Below are 23,862 nucleotides of genomic sequence, written 5' to 3'. Positions count from 1 at the left end.
TGCACGAAACCTGGACCGCAATCTGTGTACCGCCCGACGGCTCTGAGCACATTACCGGGGACAGGAGCCGCTCAGTGCGCTAATGACAGGCATACTTCACGGCCGACGATTTTGTCCCCAGCGCAGACCTGCTGCTGCTCGTGATTCATGCCACCCTAGATCCCTGCCGCTCCCAAAGCAGCTGGCAAGCCCATGCTGAAGCAGACAGTCGCCTTGAAGGTACCCAAACGCCTCCCAACAACAGGCTGGCTTACCAAGCACCCTGACTCTGTGGCCCCAGCTGCAGGGCGCTGCGTGTGAGGGAGAGGGCTGAGGCGTGCAGGGCTGGGATTGCTTTTATTTATATCCCAGCCAAAATGCCCTCCGTTTAATTATAGTAATCACAAGGCCCTTCCTTCTGGGTCAAATGCTTTGGAGAGCAGGCCTCTCAGACGGCGTGAGATCCAAACCAAGCCCTCCTCCGCCTCTAGACGGACTCCGGGCAGCCCAACGAAACGAGTCAGTCAGGGAAGCATGAGCATTTCTTCACCACAGGATTGGGGCCGCAGGGCTTGCTGGGATGCGCCCAGACACCTGCTGCAGCCGTCTGGCCTTGTGTCCTAAAGCAAACGAACGCCTTGGGGAGGAGGGTTATTCATGTGCAGGGATAGGTGAGGTTTGTTCCCCCGGTGGTACCCTGGCTTTGCATCGCTGTCAGCGCTCCAGGAAGATCTTATGCAGAAGGCTGGCTCAGCAGTTTAATGGCAAGGTCCTAGGCTGAGCTGGATCTGCAGCTGCCTGGACAGCGAGGTGTGGGAGCCCTGGAGAGGCAACACGCTAACCCCTGGGAGGGCGAACATGCGAGCTGTGGTCAGGTGACCCTCCCAGCCACAACAGCAGCCTCTGGCTGGCACTCAAAACGCGCGCTGACGTGGAAAGCGCCCTGGCTAGCTCCCTCGGCCAGGAGGGCTCTGAGCAGGCTCAGTCTTGCCAGGGGGACAGTTTTAAAAGACATCGGCTCTGGTTAACATGTTCCAAAGTGTCCAGGGGATTTAGAGGCCTTGGATTTAGGCTTGTTAGCCACTTGGGCACTTTCGAAAACGTTACCTTAGTTGGAGGGCCCAGTCCCAGTGTCCATAAAGCTCCCCTGACGGCTGGACAAGGGCCGCTGATCAGCCCCCTGGTAATTCCTATCAGATGGTTCCTGCGCTGGGCTCAGCTGGGGGGAGCTGCATGGCGCAGCTGTTCTCTCATCAGTCCCTTGATCGGCCCAAAGGAGCCGAATGGGAAGATTTTCAATGTGAGCCTCTCAACGATCAAATTCAAGGGCTTCCCGCGGGCTAAGCCACGTTCCCCGTGGAGAACCAACAAGGGGGTGTGGAGAGGCCTGGGGGGCTGAACATCCACCCACCCTTTCAGGAAGCAGCAGGGGCCAGTGGCCAGGACTAGGCGTCAGGGAACCTGGGCTCTATTCCCAGCCAGGCCCGTCTGTCATCCGTGTGTCTCTAGACCCCGTTCCCGTAGTGCGTGAGCACCTCAGTCCTTACTGTGTAGATCCTCCCAACGCCCCGGGAGGCTGTTACCCCCATTGGACAGCTGGGGGCTAAGTGACTCGCCCAAGGTCACCCAGGGAGTCTGGGGCAGCGCAGGCAATTCAAGCCCCAAGCTAACCGCCTGGTGACTTTGGGCAAGTCCCATCCCGCCTCTGCGCCTGTTTCCCCTCCCGCCCCTCGTAACCCACGCTCCCCAGGCATCCAAGGAGAGGCTCTCCTAGCGCAGGATCATTCAAGCTCCCGTTAGCTCTCGCCCCCAGGCCATGCTCAGCACCTGCCCTGCTCCAGTCATCTACCACCTCCCACCCAAGCGCCTCTCGTGCTCACCCCCCACGCTGCCCAGCTGCTCTGGTTTCACTCGCTGATCGCTGAACTGGAGCTTCCAACCCCTCAGATCCCCAGCAAACATGTAGCTCCAGGGACAAGATCCTGTGGGGGAAAACCCCTTCCCCGGGAGACTCTGGGTCCTGCAGGGCAGGGGGAGTCTGTCTCCTAGGGGCTGAGTGCAGGATACCCCAGGGAGCGGGACAGGCTCCGCCCTGTAACATACTGTAGTGAGGACGTGATGGCATGGGCTTCCCACCCCACTGGGGACTCTTGGTACGTAGTTGGGATGCTGCCACGTCTATGCCACCACATCTTCACTGCAATTACCCACACGAGCTAGATTAAAGCTACCCGGGCTACAGTTCCACCTTTGTTTGCGGTGCAGACACACCCAGAGGCTGCATCCTTCGGGCAGAGGCGGGCTGGCGCTGGACTCATCAGTGCTGCTCCTGGATCAGCCAGCAGTGGGCGCCACTGAGTAACACGCTTTCTCCCTGCGGCGCTGTGTCAGGGAGACGGTGGCTCGGATCAGGACTCAAACCCAGGTTCTCTCACCCGGCAGCACAAAGCAATGCAGATAAAAGGGGCAGGCCAGCAGCGGGACCTGCTCAGGTGATGTCTAAGGGTATTAGACACCTGCAGCTGACCGGGGCTCACGGGGCCTGGGCTAAGGGGCTGGTTAACTGCGCTGTAGCTCACTTCACAATGGTCCTAGTGCTTGTGCGCCAGCCCGCGGGCCCATGGGCCAGCCGCAGATTTTAACTGCGGTGTAGACGGACCCTAAGGGGGTTAGGTCTCATCCTAGTGTCAAAGCAGCGTTCTCCTGTTACAGCTCTGAGCAAACCTGCCTCGGGTAATTCCACTCCATCCTGAGTGCCATGAAACATACCAGTGCCTCATCCATGCAGCAACCCTCTATTCCTCTCCCATTTCCTCTCCCCGGCTCCGGCACACTTGACTTTCTGACTCTTTGAGGCAGGCTCCGGCCTGAATTCCCCCATCGGGGTTTGTCTGTGCCCATTGAATCACCTTGTGTTTAGTCATCTGCTCGTTAGTGCTGATAAAGCTCTGAAAGCCCCCCCAGGTGTGTCATTCTTAATCATCGTGATTGGCGGCGTTGTGCAATCGCCCGGAGAAGACCGCACCCCAGCTCGGGGAGCCTCTGTATCCGAAAGGGACGGGGGAACTAGAGGGAATTCAGAGAAGCACAAGAAGGATGACAAGGGGGAGAGAGGGCCGGGGGGACTGGCTTGCAAGGCAAGACCAGGAGAGCAAAATCTATAGAGCCTGGCTAAGTGATGGCTAAGAGACAGAGTAACAGGCTACGAGCAGTGGAAAGATGTAAATGGCCAAGAATGAGAGACATGAGTGTGATCCACGGGGGTGGAGGTAGGGGGAATGGAGTGACATTAAGAAAAGGAAGTTATAGCCTGAATCTTAGGAAGTATTCCCTGGAAGCGATACAGTGGATTGTATAGGGTATGCACAAAGCGCAGTCGATCTCTCTGTCTGCCCATCTGCCTAGCTATTATTAATGATCACTTGTATTATCATAGGACCCAGGAACACTGGTTATGCGCCAGGACCCTGTTGTGTCAGGTGCTGGACAAACACAGAACAGACAGTTCCTGCGCCAAACAGCTTACAATCGAGCTATGTTATATCGTGCCCATCACCGTGGTATTGGAAAGGCTGGTATCTCCAGGGAACCTGGGGAAGCCCCATCTCTTAGGCCAAAGACCCCAAACCTAGGAAACCCACCGTGCTACACGAACAATGGATTGAGCCCAATAACGTGTGTAAATGTACATAAGAGACATGTGCATTCTTGTCACGTTACTAGTGACGGTCCCGGATATTCCTCCACTGCAAGGGACAATCATAAAGTAAACAATTACACTTTCATCCCAAGATCCTGAAGTATTTTACAAAAACAAAAACAAAAAATGAAGCCTCACAGTACCCCTGGTAAGTATTAGTGAGGAAAGAGAGGTTAAGCCACTTGTACCCATCAACAGAAGAGCCAAAAATAAGACCCTGACTTCCTTTCTCCTCATCTAACCACAGCTGCAGATTCATAATTTTTTTACAGCACTTAACCATCCTCTGATGAAAGGTGTTATGTGACTGCAACATAATATCACTATTACTACACTGAGTTATGCGGCACAGATTCCCTAGGATAAGCCATGCCGAGTTGGCAGTATTATTGGCCTAGAATTAATCAAAACATTGTGAAAGAGCTAAGCAAATAAGTTGAATCATCTAGCAGGCGGAGGCCTCATCCGCGGGCTTCCTTTTGTTGCACGGTTTTTAATGACAGCGCCTTAGTTTGCAGGAACATTAGTTACTTCATTTTCTAGGCTCTCTCTTTCTGCTCACGCACCACCAGCAAATTGATTGTCACAAGTACAAAAATAGACGAAAGAAAAACAATTAGGCGAGGTATGTTCCTGTTTCATCAGATCTTGTCTCAGTTGGATGGACCAGCCAGGGGAATTGTCCCCGCATATTTACAGGTGAAAGTATGTGATCATTTGCAAAAGCTGGGCCGTGGTATAAAGGAGCTCCACCAGACAGCCGTCCAAATTTAGCTTTGGTTAAAAAAAAAAACAAACACTGATGAAAAGCCCAGGATGAAAAAAAATGTTGCCATCCATGTGTTTTCTTTTTAAAATTCATACGGAAACTTGCTTGCTGTTTAAAAATAAATACGCCTCTCTCTGTATTGTTCGCAACCCCTGAATTGCAGCACTGTGTTAGCCCAAGAAAACCACAAAGTGAAACTGTCTATAAACAGTGGCGAAACTGACTAGCCCAGTTTTAGTGCCAGAGCTGAGAGAAGTGCAAGTAGTAAACAAACAGCTTCAAAGTCACAATACCCCAACAAAAAAACTTCAAAAACAGACTCCAGAAAGAAACTGCAGAACTGGAATTAATTTGCAAACTTGACACCATTAAATTAGGCTTGAATAAAGACTGGGAGTAGATGGGTCATTACACAAAGTAAAACCTATTTCCCCATGTTAATTTTTTCCCTGTTGTTACTCACACCTTCTTGTCAACAGTTGCAAATGGGCCATCCTGATAATCACTACAAAAGTTTTTATTCTCCTGCTGACAATAGCCCACCTTAACTGATTGTTCTCCTTATAGTTGGTATGGCAACATTTTTTCAGGCCCTCTGTGTGTGTGTGTGTGTGTGTATATATATATATATATATATATACACACACACACCTTCCTACTGTATTTTCCACTGCATGCATCTGATGAAGTGGGTTTTAGCCCACGAAAGCTTATGCTCAAATAAAATAGTTAGTCTCTAAGGTGCCACACGTACTCCTGTTCTTTTTGCGGATACAGATTAACACGGCTACCACTCAGAAAATACACTGGTATTTTTTAATTATTTTGCTCTGATTAATCATAGGGGGTTAGTGGGAACACAGGAAAAGACACATGCCTGTAGGGTTTTTCCAGATATATGCCGTGGTGCCTACACTCACAACATTTGGTGTTTTTTCTTAAAGCCCCACCTCCTGGACTCAGGTGACTACATGAGACTCTCTGCTCGCATGTAAAACAAACTAAGTTCCTAGCCCTCCGGGTTGAAGAGAAAATCTTGAAAACATGCCCCCCGACAGCTCCGAAACCAGAATGCAAATCAAGACCTTCATGTTTATTATTTTTGAAATCTCATGATTTTTAAATGCATGGGGGTTTGTGTATGCAACTAACTTCCACGGTCTAGGAGAGCTGCATTCAGCACATGACCGGAGGGAGGAGGGGAAAGCTGAGTTTAAGGCCAGGTCTACACTAAAAAGTCAGGTCAACCCAGCTACGTGGCTCAGGGGCCTGAAAAATCCACATCGGTGAAATCGACCTAACCCCCAGCGTAGATGGCTCGAGAGTTCTTCCATTGATCTAGCTACTGTCTCTCGGGAGGTGGATTACCTAGAGCGGTGGGAGAACCCCTCCTGACGCTGTAGGGAGAGTGGATCCTGAATTCTGGTGGATGCTGTAACTCACACTGGCTGTCCACAGCCCCTCTCTGGAGGTGGTTCGGACACCTGATCCGCAATCTGTGCTGGGACGTGGCCTAGGGGGCCTCTAGGCAGCTCCATGCCCCTCAACGATTCCAGTGCCAGGGGGATTCTCACGGGGCCAGTGAAACTGGCATTGGGGTCGCTTTGTGCTGCCAAGCAGATGGTTCAGGGCTCAGGCTCTGGCTCTCTGGGGGAAATCCAGAGGGACTCTGTCGAGGCCAACAGAGCAAAGCGGGTGCAAGTGAGATCGCAATCAGGGCTATAGTTACACCCTTTGCTACGGAGTCTCGGGGGGCAGGTTAATCCATCCCAGGGACAGAGGGGAGACAGCATGCACCAACCCTACCCAGGGAGCCATCGCAGGGACCCACATTGCAGTGGGTCCTCAGCGCCTTGACTCACAGAGCTCCCAGGTGCCAGAGACAGTGGGGACTCTCACAAGGCAAGGCGCAAGGTGCTGCCTGGTTCAGCCCAGGACCCAGTGGAGCAGCAGGATGTGCCCGTCTGTAACAAGCCCTGGCAGCCTTACTCCCTCTGGTGCCAGGCGAGCTAAGCTCAGGGCCAGGGGGGCTGTGGCATGCGATCAGATGAGCTGCCCCAGATGGAGCCAGGCTCTATCTCCAGCCAGAGACATGTTACAACAACTGTCACGGGAAGCCACCTGCCCTGTTATGCCGCCAGCCCTCTGCCTGGCATCGCTTGCCCTGCCATCAAGTGTCTCCGACGACCATAATGCCAAGGAGGTTGACTTGGCACCAGCACCCCCAGCCACAGGAAATGGGGCTGGGTTTATGAGGAGTTGTCTAGCATTTGATTGGCATAGATTGCCCAGTAAAATGGGCCAGCATAATGGATTAGCAATTACCATGTGCATTTAGGGAGCACCTTTCAACCTGGGGCAATCAAAGCACTATGCAACCAGTAATTAATTGTGCTCACAAGGCATTTGTGAGCGTGGCTTCAGTGTCATTATACCCATTTTACAGGCAGGTAAACTGAGGCACAGGTGCCACTGGGGGATGAGTCAGGAAATGGGAATGTGCAGGGGAAAACAGGAGAGACCACCTGACCAGCTTGGCTGTAGGAACCATCCAAAGCTGAGTCATTTGCTCCATTAACAACCCGAACATCCTTAGCATACCAGAGCATTTTGCATTTCATAGCACCTTCCACATGTGCAGGGAGAAAGCTGGGGAGACGGCACTACCCCCTCAGCCTTCATGGGAGGGCTTCCAGGTCAGGGAAATCAGAGGATTTCATCTCCAGAGCCATCGATCCATCACCAGCACAAACATTCACAACAAAGCATAGACAAATTTAAGAACTAACCCTTCTGAAGTGATGACCTAGATTCCTTTATTATTATTGTCACCTGCATTCTGCCTGGCGGCCAGTTCTCAGAGGGCCCTCCCCTTCACACAAAGGAAATAGGTTAGCCATACGCTTTCCTCCTAAATTAATTCCCTGTCCTAAGCACAGCACGATAGAAAAGGGGCACACACTGGCTGGTCAAAAATCGGGGCTCAATACTATTCTTGCTTATACTGGTTTTACACTAGTATAATTCCATTGATTTAAGTGGAGTCACTCCTGGTTTACACACTGGTATACCCTCTATTGGCTGAAATGGAGTCACTCCTGATTTACACTGGTGGAACCCTATTGACTTAAGTGAAGTCATTCCTGATTCACACACTGGTATACCCTCTATTGGCTGAAGTGGAGTCACTCCTGATTCACACCAGTTCAAATGAGATCACAATCAGGTCCAAGCCCTTTTAGCTATTTTTAAAGCACCATTTGCTCTTGCACCACTTTTATAAATGAAATCATAATAAATAATAAAATACTAATCACTCCTTCATAACCACAGGGTTTTGCAGCCCTGCTGTGAGCAGTTACTTAATAGGCTGTACATTAATCTTCACTATGAAAAGGAAAATGTCTGTCTGGCTCTGTTACCCCCCCACACCCTGCCCCTACCTTCCCACCAGCAGCAGCTCCCGCTCCTTGGCATTCCGCCGGATCTTCAGCCAGATGTCCATGGTGAACAGGGTGCTGCTGCTGTTGAATACTGAGGTCAGGGAGGACATCAGGGCAGCCATCATCACTGCAATCATTAACCCTCGCAGCCCTGGAGGAGAAAGAGAAGGACCATCGGACTTCAGGTTTCATCTCAAAGAAGCCATTCTCTTTCCATTGACTTGTCTGGGCCTGGGATCAGGCTGTGTGAGTTTAGATTGTGAGCTCTTCACGTGGACAGAACTTCGGGCAATGGGGCTCTGATCCCTGGGCCCTCTGAGTGACACCATCATGTAAATAACAACACTAATGAGCTATAAAAAGGACAGACACACAGCACCACTGAAATGCAGCCAGCTCTGGGGAGGGAGGCAGCAACCCAGTTAGCACGCGGCACAGCAGCGAATTGCCAATCTCTAGCACTTCTGGAAAGTACCATGGGAGCGTTAGTTTCCACAAAGAGCAGACAAGAGCTCACTTTTTAAGATCTCAGCTGGCCTCATGGCATGGTACTCATTCATCGGAGGATTACCTAGTGGTTAGAGCAGATTACTCTGAGCCAGGACACTGCCATTAACCAGCTGTGCCTCAGGTTCCCTGCCCCTAACATAAGCTGGATAGGAGTCAGCAGTGAGCCCTTGTTGCCAAGAAGGCTAACGGCATATTGAGCTGCATTAGTAAGAGAATTGCCAGCGGATCGAGGGAAATGATTATTCCCCTCTATTCATCTGGAGTACTGAGTCCAGTTTTGGGCCCCCCACTACAGAAAGGACGAGGACAAATTGGAGAGAGTCCAGCAGAGGGCAACGAAAACGATTAGGGAGCTGGGGCACATGACTTAGGAGGAGAGGCTGAGGGAACTGGGGTTATTTAGTCTGCAGAAGAGAAGAATGAGGGGGGATTTGATAGCTGCCTTCAACTATCTGAAGGGGGGTTCCAAAGAGGATGGAGGTTGGCTGGTCTCAGTGGTGGCAGATGACAGAACAAGGAGCAATGGTCTCAAGTTGCAGTGGGGGAGGTTTAGGTTGGATATTAGGAAACGCTATTTCACTAGGAAGGTGGTGGAATCTCCTTCCTTAGAGGTTTTTAAGGCCCGGCTTGACAAAGCCCTGGCTGGGATGATTTAGTGGGTGTTGGTCCTGCTTTGAGCAGGGGGTTGGACTAGATACCTCCTGAGGTCCCTTCCAACCCTGATACTCTATGATTCTATGGCAAGGATTCTTATATACTGGGTGGACACCTGTTCCTGCCAATGCATCCATGGTGCTGGATGTGATCCCCAAGGGGTGACAGGCTAACCTGCCCTCTTGGGGACTGGGACCTGTGGGGCCAGGTATTATAAACCAGCTACTTGGCCCACCTCCTCCCCCGAAGTGAGAATCAGTGCCACACGGGTGCAACGTCCATGGAGGGAGAGAAGAGACAGGGCCAGGGAGGCGCTAGGGGGATAAAGGAAGGGTTCTGGATGCAGACACAGGCTGTTGTTCCAGCTGCGTGAGGTTCCCCCAATTCCTGGCCGGGCTCGCCCCAGCGCAGAAGGGACTGCTGACCTCGCTATGGGAGGGAGCCCATTCCCCCACCACACGTTGTCCTCCTGGGTTTGACTGGGCGCTTATTTCTGGTTTTGCAGCAATGGAAACAAAGAGGCGACTGTTATCAGTGCCTAGGAAGGACACTGCTGTAATCCTGCCAGGGGCTGGAACGGCCACTGCTTCCCCATTGTCACGCTTTCCGCTTCCTCATTTGGAACCCTCCGGTGGAAGCCCCAAGGCCGCCAGGTGGTTTTGCTGTTGGCAGAGAGCTCCCTTGGGCTTGGCTGGAAAAGGGAAGCAGTCCCTCAGCTCCCCCGACACACCCACACCCACAAGACAGTCAGCATGGCCTGGCACTGCCAGCAGCACGGCCCAGACTCACCACTGGGCATCAGTTCGACCACCAGCTTGGGGTAAGCGATGTTGGAGCAGCCCACCTCGGACCCGCACACTCGGACGCACTCGTCGGGATCGACGCAGCTGACGGCGTCTGCAACGACACAGAGAGAAGCAGCTCGACCCGGCTGCGGAGCTGTTCCAGGCGAAGGGAGCCACAGTGTGACCAGAAAAAACCCTTCCCCCAGAAGGGCTCGCACCGCACGGGAGCTCCAGTTGCAGGCCTGAGAGCAGAACTGGGTCCTGATTGCCCGCAGAGCAGCTACCGAGCAAGCTTCCCCCGCTGACGGGCATCAGCCCTGCCCAGAGGGACGCCCGCGAAGGCAGGGAGGGTGAAGTGTCATTCCCCAGGATCTGTTTCACCCTGGGCTGCCAATCAGCGTTTTGGTAATGGGGACTCTTGTCTTTGGGAACTGGACCAAGCCCCACCCCTGCCATTGGATAGCAACGTTTGGTCGCTACTGGCCTGAGCTGGATTTGAACCAGAAGCTTAGTGGTGAAAGACAGGCAGGATGACCTGGTGGTTCGGGGCACTAGCCTAGGATCTAGAAGACCTGGAGGACACTTCCCTGCTCTGCCACAGATGTGTGACCATGGGCAAGTTGTTTCGCCTCGCTGGGCCTCAGTTTCCCCCTCTGTACAATGGGGATAACAGCACTGCCCTGCCTCAGAGGGGTATTATGAGGATAATTATAGGAAAGACTGCGGGGTGCTCAGTTACTATGGCAGTGGGAAGGCATGGAGCAGATAAGTGTCATTGATAGAGGCAATGGCCTCTTAACAGTTTTCTGAGCTGTCCTGGTCCCCTCCAGAACTCTCCTAACCCACTTTAGCATCACTCCATCCGTTCGTTACGATCCAGACTGGCAGAGTGCGGCGTGATTGCCAGTGTCATGGCGTTTCAGGCCAGAAGGGACCATCAGATCAGCTAGTCCAACTTCCTGCACATCACGGGCCCTCAGCACCCACCCACCAAAATTAGACCAAAGGATTACAGCCCCCCGTGTCCTGCCTCAAAACCGTCACAGCGGGGCCATCAGCCTGGCACTGTGATCGTCACTGGAACCGAATCAGCACCCAGCAGCTCCCGTCATGACTCTGAGGGCAGAGGCCCGAAGGGCCCCGCACCCAGCACCAGTGAGCCAATTATTTAGGGGTTTACGTGGGCACCGAGTCTTTGTTTATTGTTGCTGCAATCACAGAGCCGAACCGACGGAAAGGAACAAAGGGCGTAAATATCAGCGCAGCCATCTACTGCTTCGCGCCTCTTCATCCTTTCAATAAAGGTAGGGAGTAGCCCACATGCATTTCCACCGCCCCTTTATGATCCTCAGCCACTCCCCTGATCTAGAGTCACTCCCAGGAACATCAGTGGTGGTTGGACTGGGCCTTTGGATTCAAGCCTCTCCAGCAAACCAGAGTGGGGAAGGTCTCCATCCTTCCAGCCCATGACTGATTTTCGTACAGACTGTTTAAAGGACTTTTGCAAAGAGGCCATTTCCTCCTCCCCACAACACCCAGCATTTCTTATACAGACCGGCCCGAAATATTCAGGCGGGGGTAACATAGGCAGCCCCAGCAGGACTGACCTAGCAGCAGCATAGATGCCAGTTAGAAATAAGAGGAACAGAATAGGCCCAACTCATCCTGGAGTCCAGTGGGAAAAGCTGAGCTAAGTAAGCCCTCCCGTTTGCAGGTGAGCAGACTCAGAGCCAGACTCTGCAGCTCACAAGCCGTCTGTAGCCAGCAAACCCAGGCTAGGCTGGATGGCATAGTGGTTAGAGCTGGGGTGGGTCTGGGCATTAGGAAACCTGGTGTTCTAGTCCTGACTCTGCTGTGTGCTCATGAGCAAGTTGCTGTATTGCTCATTTCCTCATCTGTGAAAAGCTGCTTTAATTACTGGTTGCAAAGGGCTTTGAGCTCCTTGGATGGACGATGACACTCTAGAAGGGCGAAGTGCTATGGCAGTATTAGTCCAGCTCTAGTAATGAAGCAGCAACAACAATAATGCTCTGCCCGCCCACAGTGACTTGCAAACAGGAGTTAACGAAGCCTCGCCATAGCCCAGGATTTTTCAGATGGGGACTCTAAGGTGCAGGGAGGCAAAGTGACATGCCCGTGGTCAGGCAGCACATCAGTGGCGGAGGTAAGAACAGATGCCAGGCCCCTCGCGTATTGATGCTTCACTTTGCGATTTCCAGTTTTGTTTCAGACGAAAAGCTAATGAATAACCAAAACGGCCTGTCCTCTAATTAGCATCACCCTTTACTCCTAACTGCCTCCAGTTTTTCTGGTCCCATTTGTCTGCTCTGTCTGAGTTTACTGAGTTTTCCCTGGGGCCTGGACTCCTGGAGCCAGGGAAGCTCCCAGGGAAAAGCAGCCCTGGCTGTCTCTCTCGGCTGTAATCAGCGCAGGGCGAGCCGAAGCGGATGCGGGTAAGCAGGAGGAAGGATTTAAGGGCCTGATCCTGAGGAGTCAGTGCTAGAACTCCCATTGACTTCAATGGGGCAGGATCAAGGAGACTATTCAGGGAGTGGGATGCGTTACGTCCTCAGCGCTAGACGGGGGCCCCGCGTGGGCGACCCCATTCTGAACTAAAGGGGCATCGTCTTCTTCCCTCGGGCTAGCTACGGGCTGCCCCTGGATTTGGGTCAGGGGCAGCGATCTCTAGGAGGCAAAAATAAATCCTACTACTCCTGAAGCCCTAACTCCTGAGCTGCAGCTGAGCAGCACAGACTGACAACTTCCCTTCCCAAACCCAGCAGGGGCGGAGCCCCGCTGAGCCAGCGAGGGGTGAAGGCGGCAGCCCCGCGGAAATGGGTGGAGGGCGCCTGATCACAGCACTCATCTGGGCCATACCAGCCATGCGGGCGCCCGCCCTGTCTCTCGGCACGGATTTAACTCGTCCCTACCAAGTAGGTGGCTAATAAATAATCATCAGAAGTAATTGGTGGTTGTAGGAAACACCCCCACGCAGAGGCGCTCAGAGCCCCGACAAACACTCGAACGCAGGACGGTTCCAAACAGGCCACAGCCCAGACCGCGGGGCCATTAGAAAGGGGGCAGGTTGGGTCCCACACAGGGGCAGGCGGTGACTGAACCCAAACAGAGGGCCAGGAAGTGGTGTAGCTCCACTGACTTCCAACCCAGATCCTTCGCTGCGGCCACAAAAGCCTGGAGGGGCCCCATTCTCGCCCACGGACACCTAAGGGAAGGGGCCCAGCTGGGCAAAGGGCTGTTTTGGTACCCAGTGAACCGGGTAGCCCCTCAAGTGGTGAGCTGAACCCCCAGATGTAGAACTGGGCTCCTGAGTCCAGATGTCTGTCCAACTTCCAAACAATCCCCTTTGGGCTGTTCCCCGCCTGGGCGGAGCATCCTCTAAACATCCACAAGGCCACCTCCTTATCCTCTTTCACACCCCTCCGTTGCCATGAAACCTCCCAGAAACTTGCTAGGTTGCTGGTGCGCTTAGACCCCCTCTCATTGATTCTGCCTGTGTCCACCTGCCGTCGCTTGTCTTAGACCGCAAGGGCTTTGGGGCAGCCTATCATGTTGTGTGTCGGCAGAGCACAGTCCTGCCCCGTGGCTGGGGCTCGTATGCACTACGGAAATACAAATCATTCAGAATAACACCACCAGATGCATCCTGGGTTAATGAACTCCATCGAGTACAGTACATGCAAGCCATAAGTCAAGGGCCAGACGCTCAGGGATGTCAACGGAGCTGCTTTACACGAGCTGGGGATCAGACCACTGGACTGTGCACGTCTTCTCCTATTGATGCTTCCTTCAAATAGATCCTTCCCCAAGACCATGTGACCCCATTGTAGGTTTTATGTCCTGGTGGATCCCTCTTCCCCTTAGCAGTTGGTCCAATAAAAGGCGTTATATCATCTACCTCGTGAGCTTTCTCACATGCATTAATGTCGGTGTTTTAAATCACACACACACACACACACCCTCTTCTAAAAAGTATTTGCCCCCATAATGGATATTCAATACAGCCAAAAAGCCACAGGGCTCCATACAGACCTGATTCACGTGGGTGATGCGCCAATGCACTCGAACAGAGTTCTACACCCAATTACAATAGCTTTGGCTACACCCGCCTATGCCAAGAAACGCAGGGCCCTGATTCAGTAAGAGATTTAAGCACATGCCTATCTTAAACCACACGTGCAATCCCACTAACATCCTTTGCGCTGCACAGACCCATAAAAAAGAGACCGTCCTGCCCCAAAGAGCTCAAGGTGCCTTGCTCAGTCGGGGTTGCAAGGGAAACAGGGGCGTCCCATAACGACGACACCAGCTACACTATTGTCTTAAGGGGGTTTTGTAACAGCCAGATATTATTTATTTGGGCTAAGGTAGCACCGTGCGGCCCCGTCCGAGATCAGAGGCTCGCTGTGCTTGGCGCTGTACAGAGAAAGCCCCTGCACCAAAGAGCTTACAGCCTAACGACCGAATACAGACAAAGAGTGGCTGAAAGGAAGTAATTCCCGCCCCGTTTTACAGATAGCAAACGAGATCCTGGATTTCCAATCTTCTGAACGAGGGGCAAGAAAGTCTTATTGACCTGACTGGGGAGCACTTTATGGTGGTGAGTTATTTCCAAGGGCTCAGGCTATCAGATGTGACACCAGAATGCCTCAAACCATCACCACCACCATCCGGTAACAGAGCAATTGGTTTCTTCATTGCCAGCCTAGAACAGATCAGAATGTGCAAGTGTGCTCTGCTTTCCCAGTGGAGCTGTGGGTTTATGAGAAATGCCCCTTGCCCCAGCCACGTGCAGTTGCCACTCTTCGTACCCTTGAAAAGCATCAGTCCCTCGTCACAGACTATACGGGTGCCACACGTGGACAGGTCCCGCAGCATGATGCAATGTGAGCCTCACTTCTGACACTAGAATCTTTGCAGCTCATTGGTAGAGAGGGGACTTTATCCTGGAACAATGAGCAAAATGATTGACACCACTGTGAATTGTCAGCTGGAATCACATCAGCCTAAGTGGCCATGGAAGAACTCCGGATTTACACTGGTGAGAGAACTGGCCCCCGTTTCTTGAAACCCCTCAGGGCATGGTTCTCAGCCAGGGGCACATGTACCCTGGGGTATGCAGAGGTCTTCCAGGGAGCACATCAACTCATCTATTTGCCTCGTTTTACAACAGGCTACATAGTGAATCAGTACAAACTACAATTTCATACAGACAAAATGAGAAAGGCCGTGATTTTAGTACTAGTGGGCTGTGACCCTTCTGTATAGTTATGTCTGATTTTGGAAGCAAGTCGTTTTTAAGTGAGGGGAAACTTGGGATACACAAGACAAATCCGACTCCCGAAAGGGGGACAGTCGTCTGGAAAGGCTGAGAACTGCTGCCTGGGAGTTGGCAGAGTTCAGAGTGACCAGTTCCAAAGGGACTGGTGTGTTAGATGCTTTTGGTTTGCCCCGGTCTATTAACAGAGCCTGGGTATTTGTCTTTCTTTCTCCCAATTGTTCATTTAATTTACTCTGCTGCAGCAAGTTCTAGGAAGAACATGAACTCCTTGCCCTCCACCTCCCAGAGGCTGGTTCACCTAAAAAGATAACAGTCTACTATAGCTACTAGCTATGGGAGGTACTCTGCTAGCTCAGCTGGCAAGGACTCATCCTGCGGCCCTGGGTTCCAATGCTGCTGCCAGGATTGGCAGTACTTGGTACAGCAAGGGTTAACAATTACAGCCAGTCAGAAAATGGGCGGGGGGCGGGATCCGCAGAAAACTTTGATTTCTCCTATTTTTAAATGAAAACCAAAAACTTTTTGCCAACCACTGAAAACACTTTGGGGGCTTTGCTTTGTTTTCATGGCAATTCAAAACCATCCTGTCCTCAAACCCCCCATTTTCCACTCAAATAACCATTTCGAAGGACAATGTTCAGCATAAGCAGCAAAGAATCCTGTGGCACCTTATAGACTAACAGACGTTTTGCAGCATGAGCTTTCGTGGGTGAATACCCACTTCTTCGGCATGCTCAGCCAGTCAGGCTAGGCAGCAGCAGCGAGCCAGGAGCTGGTGGTAGGTCTAGGACCACAGGTGGGCACTGTACCAACACCCCCACAGAGCTTGCAGTGCACGAACCGCGAAAGCCCCAGACAGCCCCTCTCCTTTGCCTCGGGGAAGCAAGATCCAGGAAGCAGTGCTGGGAGCTGGGCTGTGCAGTGCTGACGAGTCAGCTTCCTGTCCTCCTCCCGCCCAGGGCTGGCTTTGCAGGCATGTGTGCACTGCTGAAGGAGTTAATGGCCTAGGCAGATATTGGGAATGTTTGAAGGCAGCAGCATGTGATTGCAGGTGGGGCAGGGCGGAGCTATGAATCACTTTGGTTTTTTTCCTTTTCTTTTCCCTTCTTGCTGTTACCTGTCCATCTCCGCACTGCCTACCGGCAAGAGCCCTGCAAGAATCCAGCTTCCAGCCCCAGGAACCCTGGAGAAACTGATCAGGCAGCAATAGGCAGGATTTTGCTGCAGGGAAACACAACGGCTGATCCCATTCAGAGAACTTCAGATCAAGAGAGAGAGGAATAAAGAGAGGAAGAATCAGACTGAGACACCCCCACGGCTGCTGCCTATCCGATTTGCTGGATTTTTTTTAAACCTTTATTTTCCTTAGTATTTTATTTTATTCTGTTCTCTATTATCATTGTGGGAAAGGGCAGGCGGCGAGAGGGAAGTGGATCTGGTGGTAGAAGATTCAAAGGGATTGTGCCACTCTCAAAGCACCTGTGCCTGCAAGCGAGTGGCCGGTCACCTGGCTTACAGCACTGGAGACCTGGGAGTCAGAGGAAGAATCAGTTTTTCTCTGGTTTTGTCTCGCACGGAGTTCGCCTGGGCTGGCCAGAGCCGATGAGTAAATGAGAAACCAAGTCAGCGTCTCCTGAGCGGAAATAGCCAAAGAGGCAGGAGATTTGAGGCAGAGCGTGGGAGCACTTTGTGGAGAAGCCAAGTCAGCCGGAGGAGGGAGGGGGGGACCCACCGCTGTGTCTAACGCAAGAAGGAGAAAAAAAGCGAAGTTATTTAAAACCCGGGAAATAATTAACTCCTTATTTATTGTCAGAGTCTAGCGTTCACTGGTGTCGCCGGCTCCCTTCAGTGTCTGACTGTTTGCCGGGGCTATGGCTCTCTCCCAGGTGCAGTGTCTGGATGACAGTCATGTCAACTGGAGATCCAGCGAGTCCAAGCCGGAGTTCTTCTACAGCGAGGAGCAGAGACTGGCTTTGGAAGCCCTGGTCTCAAAGGGGCCGGAGGCCTTCTACGAGGTCCTCAAGAAAGAGAACATCCGGGACTTCCTCTCCGAGCTGGAGCTTAAAAAGATCATGGAGTCGCTGGAAACGTACGACCCGGGTTCGGAGTATATCCCACGCCACGGGGGCGGGGACAGCGACGGTGACTGCACCAGCCAAGGGGGCGAGGGAGAGTTGGCACCCTCCTTGGAGTACTGGCCCCAGAGATCCGACCGCTCCATCCCGCAGCTGGACCTGGGCTGGCCCGAGACCGTCGCCTACCGGGGGGTCACCAGGGCCATGGTGTACATGCAGCCGCCCATCGACGGGCAAGCGCACATCAAGGAGGTGGTCAGGAAGATGATTGTCCAGGCTCAGAAGGTGAGATGCGCGCCGATCGTTAGGGCAGGTTTTCACTCAGCTATCCAGAGCGGGGCCAGATCCCAAAGTCCTCCTCAGCCACGCAGTGCCCTGCAAGGGAGGTCTGGCTGAGCGATGACTGCAGGGGCCAGCCCGGTGTATCGTCTGTTCTTCCCCATTAAGCTTCACATCCACACTTATGGCTCAGATTCTGCCGCTGGTGAGGGAAAGAGCTGGAAGCCTGATCCAGCTTCCCCTGGAAACAATGGGAATCTTTCCTTTGACCTCCCTGGGCCCTTGGCAACCCAGAGGTTGTGGGGCTAAGAAAATGCAAACGAGTTGAGCTGCTATCGCTCTCCAAGCCCAAGGTATCAGCCTTCTCCTGATAATTATCTCCAGGGCCCCAGGGAACTGCACGCGGCTCTGCAAAGTACAAAGGATCAAATTCTGCCCTGGTGCGAACAGGTGAAGGCTGCTGGCATTGTACCAGCTTACATAAGGGCTGAATCTGGCCCAAGGTCTTCCTGTTAGTCCTAGTCAATTGCATCCTGGTAAACAGATGACGCAAAATTGATTAGTGGCTTGCACAGTCCAGGAACGTTTGATCAAAAACAGTAGCTGCCCCCTTTCTGCAGCAAACATTCGGTAAGACCCACCCCAAGGAAAAGGTCCAACACCTGATTACGTCCAGCCTTTTTAAAAATGAGAACAAGCTGCTTTGCTGCGTCTTAGCATTTAATAACGCTCTGATCAGGACCTTGAGACAGACTTAGCCACAATATATTGGTGGAGGGCAGTGAATGGCAAATGGAGAAGTTGTGATCCGGAGATGGAGGACTGGTCTGGGAAGTATCTTCACCCAGAGGGAGGGTGATCGGGATGGGGGAGGTGGTGGAAGCAGGTAGAACAGGTATGTTTAAGGAAATGAGAGCTGTGTACTGAGGGCCTCCTATGACCAGAGTGTGGAAGGCCCCTCCGAATTAACGCCGGGATTGAGCAGGAATGGGGATCCAGGTGCAGCTGGTTGGGGCTCGGTGGAGTGGGGATCCGAGTGGCTCATCAGGGTGGTTCAGGTGAAGAAGGATTGAGGCTCATTGGGGGGGTTCTGAGTGCGGGGAGGGTGAGGCTCGGCAGGAGGGTATCGCTCTGAGGGGGGGTCTGGATGCCTTGGGGTTGGGCAGATGGGGGAGCAGCTCCCAGTACAGGGATCCCTCCCCCGCAGCTGAGGAGCGATGGGTGAAGGAATTGGATGGGAGGAGGTTTGCAGAGCTTCCTGCAGCCAGGGGAGAAATCTTGGGGTGGGTCTGACTCGTCCCAGATGCCGTGCAGGGGAAGAGGAAGTCCCACCCTCCCCTCCCCAGCCCAGCCCAGCCTAGCCTAGACTAGCAGCTGAGCCTGGCACAGGGTAGAAGCCACCAGCCGTGTCTTCCCCAGTCCCACCCCACAATGATTTACCTCTCTGCCGGCTACCCTGGGCACCCAAAACATACTGCTGGGGAGTGTTGCATGACCACTCTTGTGGTTTCTCTTTGCTTCCACATCAGAAAGTCATTTTTCTGCAGGAAAGCAAAGAAATCTGCAGGGGACGTAAATTCTGCAGGTACACAGTGGCACATAATTCCCCCAGGAGTAACCTGAGATGTACACACAGAGCCTTCTCTGCAGGCTGCCCCATGTGTGGCCACACGGACATTGGGGATCAGCAGCCACAGAGGTCACATCCCTGCGTCCTGATGTGACCTTGTCCTGTGCATTTGCCTGCTTCTCAGCTTGCTTTTCAGTCAGAAGAGCAAGTCAGGGAGCTTCTTTGATGCCTTAGATCCCAACGGGAATAACAGCCAATCTTCATCCAATTACAAAGCGCGCCGAGTGGCTCTTCCAGGCCCTTGTCGCCAGAGGGCTGTGTATTTGGAGAGGGCGGGTCCCCAGCAGGCAGAGAGCATGATCCGAGAACACGTTTGAACCAGTTCTGAACGCGGGCTGCCAGGTGCGGCCGGGGCCACGCTCTCGCAGACGTGCCGTGATCAGTCCACGCCGCCAGCCAAACAGCGTCTGAAACCAGTTTAGAGGGGAGCCATCTTTAAACCAGTCTGCAGACCTCTCACTCAGGATGTGCTTTCGGTAGCGGAGCAGCTTTGCGTTTGAGTGGGCCTCAGCCTGGCTTGGGGTGGGGGGAGGAGGGGGCTTAATTCCCCCTCATCCCCCTTGGCTGTTGTCGCAGCCGAGCTGGGGTCTCCTAGGTATGGAAGGGCTGGTTGAGGGAACCCAAAAACGAGGGGCGAATGTTTCCCATCCCCCCTGGTATGCTCAGCTCTGAAGGCACAAGCTGGGGCTCCGGGAGGCTGATCCAAGAGACGTTTTTGTCCTGCGCCCCTGGTATAAAGCTTTCCGGCCTGGCCCTCCATGCCCCCAGCGGTGTCTGGAGCCAGGGCAGCGTTCTGCTCACATGCTGCAGGGCTAGGCCAAGGCCCTCCAACTTCTACTGCGGCCGACGTCCCAGGAGCTGCTGCTGGGCGGGGCGGGAATGCGGATGCCCAGGGCTGCCTCGTGCACAGCCACGTCCCAGCTTGCGGAGCGTGGTCCAGCGCTCCCCAGGGCACTAGGGCCGGGCGGATGGGTCGACGCCTCGGCCAAGGGGCGCGATCGCCCGAGGAGGCACCGAGCATGAAGCCAGGGAGGGCTTTGAGCCAGCCCTCCCCCCCCGATGGAACGTGGACTGCGGTCGCCCACCTGCGCCCTGACTCTGTGACGCAGGCTGAGCCCCGCCGGGGGGTGCGCTGCAGCTGTTCCATCGCTGCCTGGCAGACCCAGCAGGAGGAGATGGACTATGGGACGAACGGACGCAGGCAACGCGTCACCTCACCATCAGTGAGAACGGCCTGTCTTTGGGCCTGGCCTATAGTCCCTGACCCTGGTTCATACACTCTCTGCTGGCTCTGCATTCTCGTCGCTTCCAACTCCTTCCCTGGGCCGCTGACTCAGAGACTGGCTGGGCCCCGTCCCTCCCCCAGCCCAGACCCCTTCACCTGGCTGCTGGAGGCGGCCTGTCTGGTTGGGACACCGACGCCGCATTTCGTTGACATCACGATCGCCGGCCACTGCTGGCCAGCCGCCTCTCTGTCGCCATCCCTGTGTGTGTGTCGGGATGGACCAAGTGCCTGTGGGGGCCTGGCCGTGTCCACCACTGCCCCATCCGCACACTGAGCTCCCAGAGTGGGGAAAGAAAGAGGCCGCATTGGAGCCTGGCAGCAGCAGGAGGAATCCCTGCTCCAGACAGAGAGAGATGCATGCCTGGCAGGGAGGGGGATCCTTTTGCAACACCATACCAATTCAGCGCCTTGCACAGTGACTTAGCTGGGGAGCAACATTTGTTCAGAGTGGGCTGGGGAGTAGGAGAGACAGGAAGTGTGATCCAGTTGCTCAGGTAGAGCACGAGGGGTCAGGAGATTTGGGTTCTGTTCCCAGCACTGCCACAGATTCCCGGTATGACCTTGGGCAAGTCACTGCCCCATTGTGCCTCAGTTTCCCCAGCTGATGAGGATAGTCTCCCATGCAGGGGACGTTGTGAGGCTCTGTTCATTACCCTCTGTGACGTGCCTTGAGGTCCTAGGACAGTAGGTGCTCTAAAAGGAATGGGGATTATTCGGAGTCTACGAGTAGCTGGATTTCTCTGGTCATTCTATTGTTTATGCCACTCAAGAGAGTATGAGCCAGATCCTGACCTGGTGTAAAGGGTGTAGCAGCTCCATCAGCTGTGGAGCAGGTTTTTAGTTGCTATCTCTGCAAAGTTAGCCAGGTGTGACCTTCTCTCTGCCATCCCCACGGTTGCTGCTTTCTAGCATCAGAGGTTTTCTTCTCGCTGTCCAGGTGCTGCCTTTATATCATCTGGGTCATCCCATGATGAAATGGAAAAAGTGCTACAAGGCATTTTACCTACATCATCTGGAATTTCCTATTACATCCAACATGACTGTCTCCTGCCGACAGCTTGTTGCTTCATGTTCTGGAAGGGCATTGGCCTGCATCTGGCTCTTAAGCAGCTGGGAAGCACAGCTGCCTTTCTTTCCCTGGCTTAGGGTAGCGATCCTTCCTGCAGACTCAGCACCGAACCCTGAGCCCAGCAGCAATTTGGAGACTGAGCACATTTGGCCCATTCAGAACTAAAAAAAAAAAAGAAAAATCCCAGCACCAAAGCAAAACGCCGGGACTGCTAATTGTGTACAGAAGAGCCAAGTTCCTCTGACGTCCTTACTGGGGCAGGTCGGGCACACACGCCAGCACAGCCATCAGCTTAGTTTGCATGCGCCATGTGACGCCAGGAGGACATACACCCCTTCCACTGGGTTTTTCTCACTTTGCAAAATCTCCTTTGGCGGAGAGGGAAGCAAACTCCAGCTATTTTGACTACAGCTTCACAGAGCTTGTTCAGGGCTAAGTGCTTCTGTCTGGGCTGATTCAGTCTGAGGACAGGGATGCGTTCCCTCTGGGTGCTAAGCGCAGGCAGGGCGGTGTTGTCTAGTGCAGCAGCTCTCAACTTTCCAGCCAGCTGGACCCCGTTCAGGAGCCTGACTTGTCTTGCGTACCCCCAAAGTTTCACCTCACTTCAAAACTACTTGCTTATAAAATCGGACATAAAAATACAAAGGTGTCCCAGCCCACTGTTACTGAAGCGTTGCTGACTTTCCCATTTTTACCATATCACTATAAAATCAATCAACTGGAATATAAATATGGTGCTTATATTTCAGTGTATGGTCTATAGAGCAGTATAAACTCTATTGCAGTTTGTACTGACTTCGCTCGTGCTTTTTGTGTAGCCTCTTGTAAAACTAGGCAAATATCCGGACGAGTTGATGTATCCCCTGGAAGACCTCTGCGTACCCCCAGGAGTACCCGTACCCCTGGTTGAGAACCGCTGGCCTAGTGGTTATGGGAAGGGAAGGGAGTCAGGACTAAATCCTACAAACACAAAATTAAGCCCTCATGTAGATGTCTGCAGGATCAGGGCCTACATGGCTAAACATTTTGCTGAGTTTAGGGACTAAACATAGTTTTGTGACATAGTTGGAATGGTCAAAAGGAGAAAAAGATGGGGAAGCAGGATGCCTGAGCTCTGTTCCTGTCTCTGGGTGGGAGTATCCCCTAGTGATTAAAGCAAAGGAAGGAACGCAGAACCCCTGATTCTATTCCCAGCTCTTCCAGTGACTTGGTGAATGACCTCGCTGTGCCTCAGTGCTCCCTATCTGTACAATGGGGATAATATAGACATGAGACAAAGAGGCACTATTCAGATTAGTTTTAGGGCAGGATTCAGGTTCAAGAACATGCCAGGATTAAAGCAGACCTGAGTTTTGACATGGCACTGAAATCTCATGGACTATTCTCATGAGATTCTGACCCCAACCGGCTGAAAACCTCACTGGCTCAGGAGCGCTCCCATCTCAAATGGGGGAATTCTCAAGCGATCAGTTGTTTTCACAAGACTTTGGCTCCAGCGGAGCTGAAATCAGAACATATCGAAAATACTGGCCTGGAACAAAACCGTAGGAAGTGGTTTTTGAATCTGCCCTCAGAGTTTGCATTAGAGATTCCAGGTTTGGTTCATATCTGGTATAATCAACCTTCTCTACCTGCCAAGGAAGGTGTGAGGTTCAGTTAATTACTGTTTGCAGAACGTTTCGTGAGACAGCGATGAAAGGTACCAGAGAAGGGACAGCGATTATTAATATTAGTCATCCCACTTACATCTTTCCCAACACATTATTGCTCTAATTGTGTGCTTACTCTGGGCTGATAATATATAGTCATTAAATAAACAGGCAGCAGGCCCAAACGCTGCTCTTTGATGATGCAGAAAGTAGGTTAATAAGAACTCCAATTTCCCCTATAAAAAAATGATCCCACAGTTCACATGTTGATCAAAGCATCCTGAAATGATTCTGACCTCCCTTGTGCTTCCTGGATGGGCACGGGATTTGTACGTGACACCGCAACGTCCATTAGATGGGCTGTGAGCTGGAAACCTATATAAACACCCCATCGTTTCTCAATACCTGATCCAGCCAAAAATGCTGCACGGCTGCATGTTCTAAATACCTCGCCAACTAGTTGGGACTGAGGGAAGACGGATCCAGCTGGAATCTGCTATGGAATAGAGACCGTCTGGGCTTGGATCTAGGGCTCTCCTTCTCCACTAGGGAGGGTTTTTACCTCGCTGAAAGCATTTCAGTGGGGGGAATTGTCTTGACGACACACCAGCGAAGAGAGGGAAAAGTCGCTGTGTGCAAAGGGTCCGATTCCCCACTGCTTTGGAACTAGGATCGTGCTTTCAGATTGTCAAATGCTCCAAAGTCAGGAAGGCAACAGTGCCGGGTCCCTTTGCAG

General features: G+C 52.8%; 2 protein-coding genes across 2 annotated transcripts in view; one reads left to right on the top strand and one right to left on the bottom strand.

Moving 5' to 3' along the window:
• Positions 1-23,862, bottom strand: part of SLC5A10 (solute carrier family 5 member 10) — an 84,662-nt gene that overhangs the window by 7,260 nt on the left and 53,540 nt on the right. Inside the window, exons 10-11 of the mRNA XM_044980511.1 lie at positions 9,845-9,952; positions 7,892-8,042 (exon numbers count right to left, since the gene is read on the bottom strand). Of these exons, the coding sequence (XP_044836446.1) occupies positions 7,892-8,042; positions 9,845-9,952 (259 nt within the window). The remainder of the gene's footprint in view (positions 1-7,891; positions 8,043-9,844; positions 9,953-23,862) is intronic.
• The window catches only part of FAM83G (family with sequence similarity 83 member G), a 37,958-nt gene continuing 30,535 nt past the window's right edge, over positions 16,440-23,862 (top strand). The window contains exon 1 of the mRNA XM_044980510.1: positions 16,440-17,499. Within this exon, the coding sequence (XP_044836445.1) occupies positions 17,011-17,499 (489 nt within the window). The 5' untranslated portion in view covers positions 16,440-17,010. The remainder of the gene's footprint in view (positions 17,500-23,862) is intronic.

Source organism: Mauremys mutica, chromosome 11 (genome assembly GCF_020497125.1).
Source record: "Mauremys mutica isolate MM-2020 ecotype Southern chromosome 11, ASM2049712v1, whole genome shotgun sequence".
Classification (NCBI taxonomy): Eukaryota; Metazoa; Chordata; order Testudines; family Geoemydidae; genus Mauremys; species Mauremys mutica.
This window is presented reverse-complemented; position numbering and strand designations above follow the sequence as displayed.